Source organism: Lycium ferocissimum, chromosome 6, assembly GCF_029784015.1.
Source record: "Lycium ferocissimum isolate CSIRO_LF1 chromosome 6, AGI_CSIRO_Lferr_CH_V1, whole genome shotgun sequence".
NCBI classification, from domain to species: domain Eukaryota; kingdom Viridiplantae; phylum Streptophyta; class Magnoliopsida; order Solanales; family Solanaceae; genus Lycium; species Lycium ferocissimum.
Genome location: NC_081347.1, coordinates 47,735,271 through 47,741,397, shown reverse-complemented (window position 1 = coordinate 47,741,397; position 6,127 = coordinate 47,735,271). Strand labels below are relative to the sequence as shown.

The following is a 6,127-nucleotide window of genomic DNA, read 5'->3' as shown; positions in this document are numbered from 1 at the left end:
CCATTCGGCACAGCCGCTTGTTCCTCTCCCCTGGATCCTCAACTACGACATCTAGTGGCCGTTTCCCCTGTGCCTTCTTTAACTCCTCTTCTTCCTCCTCAGAGTCGAGCAGGTTCTGAACAGGGATATCAATATCCACGCTAGTATATGGTGCCAGAATAGGTTCCTCTACTCGCCCTTGCGCCTTTAGCGCTTCAAACTAAGCTTTCAACTTTACCAATTCCGTACTAAGTGATGCTGAGCTACCCCCTGGTGTTGATCGCTCCAAAGCAACCAATCTCGTCTCAAACCCGTCTAATCGCCTGGAAAACCTGGTGAAACTGTTCATATTCCTCCCAAATCTCTCTTTTGGCCATTTTAATTTGTTTGTTTATCTGGGGCTTAAGCTGGGCCAAGATCACCTCGATTTGTTTTTCAGCCTTTAAAGTCGTAAAGGCTATTTCTTGGTAACTTGCTCTAGAGAATGTTAATAAATCAGGCCCAGATTGCACTGCAGGTGGTGGACAAATGAAGTAGTAGCACCCGCAGAGGTAGTGGGCGCAACAGCGGGTGGTGGTGGTGGGCCAGCAGTAGCAGCAGCAACAACAACCGTGACAGTACTAGGGTCAGTGGCATGGGCCTGAGCTGTAGCATCAGTACTACCAGCTTCAGGAATATCAGGATCAGTAGTAGTAGCATCTCCCATGGCCCCAAACTCTGACTCGTGCTGAGTCTCTATATCTCCAGCGGGTGGTGCCACAAATATCTCTGCCGCATCTTCTTTCTTACCGTTCTGCCAATCCCCAAACTGAATGGCTTTGGTGTAGTGGTCCCGATTTGGAATGCCAACAACCTAGGCTCATCTGCATAACTCCGTGATAAGACACAGGAATACCAATGAGGTCATAGGCTGGGGTGCTCTTTGTCAAATCTCACCGCCATCGTGCGCCCATGTTTATCGGATACCGACTCATCATTGAGGCAAGAGATATCGCCTGGGCAACCGTGATTGTGTTGTCATTCTGAGTCAGCAATAATCTGCATCTGATCAGGTGCCACCAGAATCAGGCCTCCCTATTGAGTGTATTCTTGACTATCTTCGGGCTTGGACTTCTTGCACATTTTACCTCTGGATGGGCAAGTGCCGTAGCTACCCATCTAATAATTGTCCTCTGATTCCAGTGATCTAACTTGTCTAAGTACTCTTTCTCATCTTCTGGCACTCGAAAATCATCCTCGAAATAAATTCTTGATAGCCTCGGTGGAGATGTCAACTTTTACATTCCGCACTTTGATTTCATCAAGTATTAGGAGTTGAGGATTCGTCTGACTGGGCTTCTTCATGTTCAACAACTCAGCCTCGTAGTTGGTATAACATTCATGTGCAATGACCAGGTAATACTTTCCAGCAGGCTCAGCAAACACCTCTAGCCTATAGAATTGGAGGGTCTCGACAGTGTTGGGAAAGGCCTCAAGACCCTTGAACACAAGTCACCTCTGTTCCCATATGTCTCTCTTCGGCTCCCTCCCCCCCTCCCCCCCGCTTGGTGAGAGAAATACCATCCTCATATAGCTTCTTCGATCCTTCAACCCTGAACCTCAAAGCATCCTCTGGTAGTGTTTTACTCCTCAGAACCAACCTGCGCCTGCCATGCACCTGCCTTGTGCCGATTTCGGGAAAGCATTAGAATTCGGAGCTAGGGTGTCTGTAAGCTTAGATGAGCCGCTCCATTCGTATTTCCCTCATTATCTGAGGGCTCAGCTGATCTAGACACACTGCATATGGACCTCGCATTTTCAGACCCAGCTTCCGCTGACTCTTCTTCTCCCTCATCCGAGGTGGAAGGAATCATAGTCACGGGTTAAGGATTGGTAGTCCCCCGAACCTTCTTTACTGGCACGACCTCATCATCAGAGGCCTCATCTATCAGGCGATGATGAATCTCTAGTTGGTCTTGGGCTTAGCCTCGGCCCCTACCAGTTCGGGGCCCCGCACCCCTTCGAACACTATGTATTTGAACCATGCCTGGAAAAGAGCATTTGTTAGTAACGGGTCTCAGAAATTAAAGTCAAAAGAAAATAGAAAAATCTTTTTGGTTTTTTTATATCGGTCGTATAAGTCTTTTACGGACCGTATAATATTATACGGTCCGTATAAGTCAGGATTGTTGGAGGCAGATACTGCAGAAGCCTTAATGCACTATACGGACGAGTTTCACAGACCGTATAATAATTTACGGTCTGTATAACAAAGATATACTCATGAATTGAAATATTGGGCTTCTGCTATCCCTCCAATCCTGTACGACCTTTCAGTAACAGGAGATCATCACACACACATTATTTCCATGGTTTCAATTCCTACAGGGTCAAGTTACTTTACTTCACCCAATTGTCAAATTTTCACAGTTCATTAGGATTCAATTTTTAGCAATTTTGGCGGGCATAACAATATTGGAATCCAAAATTCAAATTCGTCAACTGAAATGCCCTCCAACCCATTAGATGTTGATTTCTTAACCCCATGAATTCAAAATAGCCCATTATACTCATCCCCATTTAGAAAAATTATGAACCATGGAAGTTTTCACTAAGCACCCTAAGTAAGTCAACACTCAATAATAAATTACACCTATGAGAGCAAAATTAAGGAGTGAAGCATCAACATACCTGTGTATTGATGATATTGAGAAGTATCCTTGAGGAAAACTTTCTGAAAAATAAAGAAAAACTAGTGAATCTTGAACAGAGGGTTTTTGGGTATTAGGAAATTAAGAATGGGTTTGATGGATTTTGGTGGCAACTTAGATGTATTTATGGAGATTTAAGGGCAGATTGGTAGTGGGTTAATTGCTATATGTTCGTGGGTAGTGATGGAGAGGAGTGGGAGTTAGTGGGGAGGAGGAAAAGTGGGCAGGTGAAGGGGTTTTAAACCTTCTGTTTGCGAACTTTTTTTTTCCTACAAGTTATACGGGCCGTATAATCTCCGTGTAACTTCAACTTTTTTAACTAACCCCTGTTGAGCATATCTTAATTACACGATCAATTATACTTCCCCTATAAATTTATACGGTCTGTGAAAATGATCGTGTATGAAGGATGTCTTCAAACAGTGTTCTGTTTGATTTCCTTACCGTCTAGGACTGGATTATAGGGCCCGTATAATGTTATACGGACCGTATAACTCCAGTTTCCTCCAGTCTTCAGTGATTTTTCTGCACTTTTCATCCTGCACCAAAAAAAACGTTACCCTATACACACGCTATCTAAGTTACAAAAATTTCAAAAGCAACAAAAATTACACATGGGTTGCCTCCCAAGAAGCGCTTGATTTTACGTCGCAAAGACGACGGTGTTACCAATTACTCCTAGACAGGATTCTCCAAATCAGTATTCGTTCCAAGGTGCTTCAACCGGTATCGATCAACAATTCTATCTCCATCAACCATTCCATGATAGTGCTTTACCCTCTGCCCGTTCACCTTAAATGTCCAAGTTCCATCTTCGAACTTCAGTTCAATCGCCCCATGGGGTGAAACACTTACCACCTCAAATGGACCGGACCACCATGATTTTAGCTTGCCTGGTAACAATTTCAATTAAGAGTTAAACTGCAAGACAGGATCATCCTTGTTCAGGATTTTCTTATCATGATACTGCTTCATCCTCTCTTTATAAAGTGCTGCACTTTCATACGCCTGGTACCGGAATTCATCCATCTCATTGAGTTGAAACAACCTGAGTTTGGTCACCTCTTCCCAATCCATGTTCAATTTTTTTAAGGCCCACATAGCCTTATACTCATGTTCAAGTTCAACTGGCAGGCGATAAGCTTTGGCAAAAACTAGCTTGAAGGGCGAAGTCCCAATCGGAGTCTTAAAAGTAGTCCGATAAGCCCATAGAGCATCATCAAGCTTTCGGGCCTAATAAGTTCTGTTTGCATTTACCGTTTTAGCTAGAATACTCTTGATCTCCCGATTGGAGACTTCAACTTGTCCACTTGTCTAAGGATGATACGGCGTTGCCACTCTATGTTTGACGCCTCATACTTCTCCATCAATCCCACAAAGGCTCTATTGTGTGCTGGGAACCACCATCACTGATTATAGCTCTCGGAGTACCAAATCGAGTAAATATGTTTTTCTTTAGGAACCCTATGACACTCTTGGCCTCATTGTTAGGTAAAGCCACCGCTTCTACCTATTTCGACACATAGTCCACATCAACCAAGATATACTTCATACCTCCGCAGCTCACAAAGCGGTCCCATGAAATCAATCCCCTGCATATCACACCTCCACTTCATCACAAAGTTCATAGGCATCTCTTGCCTTCCGCCTATACTCCCTTGCCTCGACACCGATCACAAGACCGCACCAATAAATTGCATCATGAAAGATATTCCTACGCAGTCATCGCATCTCGTTAACTTCAATCGCATCCTGCTACCACTATGCTAACCCCCAATTGGAGAGTCATGGCATGCCTTCAGAATCACCATCATTTCACTTTCGAGAACACAACGCCGAATGATATTATCAGCGCATGTTCTGAACAAGTATGGCTCGTCCCATTAGTATTGAAGAACTCAAAGAACTTCTTCTTTTCGTACGCCTCGATCTCCTTTGGAATTATGCTTGTCACCAAATAGTTGGCAATGTCTACATACCATGGTGCCACTTCCATTGACACAGCCAACACCCTCTCATCTAGAAATGCATCGTCGATATCTAGCTCATCCGAAGGTCTCCCGGCTTCTTCAAGCCTAGAGAGATGGTCCGCAACCTGATTCTCAGTTCCTTTGCGATCTTTCACCTCAAAATCAAACTCTTGCAACAACCGCACCCATCGGATCAATCGCGGCTTAGCTTCCTTTTTCGTCATCAGGTATCTCAATACGGCATGATCAGTGTATACCACAATTTTGGACCTGTCATTGCCTCATACTCGACTTCGCTGTTAGTTAAAAGCACACTATTTATCGCTTGTCTTAATATTTCACCGGATGGTGTATGTATAACTATTCTTAGACCAGCCCTTTTTACATATGATGAATGACCCAGACCTCAAGGACAGTCCCCGAGACTTGGACGGCCTCCCTCTCGACTTGAGGAATAATTCCCAAACTGAAATCTGCCACAACGTCTGCGAGGATGTGTGACTTAATTGCAGTTCAGGGTCTATACTCTATGTTAAATTCGCTTACTTCCACTGCCTACTTAGCCAAATGCCTTGATAGTTCGAGCTTGTGTAAAACATTCTACAAGGGGAATGTTGTCACAACGGGGATAGGGAGACACTGAAGTAGGGCCTAAGATTTCGTAATGCCATCACAAGAGCAAAAGCCAGCTTTTCCAGAAGCGGGTACAAAGTTTTGACCCCTGACATAATTCTACTTACATAGTAGACTAGAAATCGTATACCTTTCTCTTCACGAACCAATACTGCACTGACCGCTACCTTGGAGACAGCCAAATACACTAGGAGTTGTTCACCATCTTTTAATTTCGACATTAGCAAAGGGCTGGATAAATACGCCTTCAAGTCACGCAGCTATTGTTGGCACTCCGATGTCTATTCAAAGTCATTCTTCTTTTTGAGTAGCTAGAAGAACTTATGATATTTTTCAGATGACCGGGATATAAACCTAATGAGGGCAGCCAATCGCCCGGCCAACTGTTGTACAACTTTCATACTATTCAGATTATCTGGTATGTCTATGATTGCCTTGATTTTATCCAGGTTTACCTCGATTCCTCTTAAAGAGAGAAGAAAACCTGGGAACTTCCCCCAGCCAACTCCGAAGGCACATTTCTCTGAGTTGAGCTTCATGTTATATTACCTTAAGATAGCAAAGGCTCCTGCAAATGGCTTAAGTGGTCTCCTACATGAAGACTCTTAACAAGAATATCATTTATATATACTTTCATGGTTTTCCCAATTTGTTTTTCAAACATTTTATTAACCAACCTCTGATGGCCCCGGTGTTCTTAAGTCCGAAAGGCGTCACATTGTAGCAATAAGTGACAAAATTAGTGATGAAAGGTTTTCTCTGGGTCTTCTAGGTGCATTCTAATTTGATTATATCCCGAATAAGCATCAAGAAAACTCATTATCTCGTGCCCAGCCGTTGCATCAAATATTTGAT

The 6,127-nt window shown here is 43.5% G+C and overlaps 1 protein-coding gene across 1 annotated transcript; it reads right to left on the bottom strand.

The window, feature by feature from the left end:
• Positions 1 to 3,347: 3,347 nt before the first annotated feature.
• LOC132061335 (uncharacterized) lies at positions 3,348 to 4,036 on the bottom strand. Its single transcript, XM_059454172.1, has 3 exons — positions 3,944 to 4,036; positions 3,668 to 3,902; positions 3,348 to 3,562 (listed from the first exon to the last, which is right to left on the bottom strand). The coding sequence occupies exons 1-3, from the start codon at positions 4,034 to 4,036 to the stop codon at positions 3,348 to 3,350; spliced, it is 543 nt and encodes a 180-aa protein (XP_059310155.1).
• Positions 4,037 to 6,127: the final 2,091 nt, after the last annotated feature.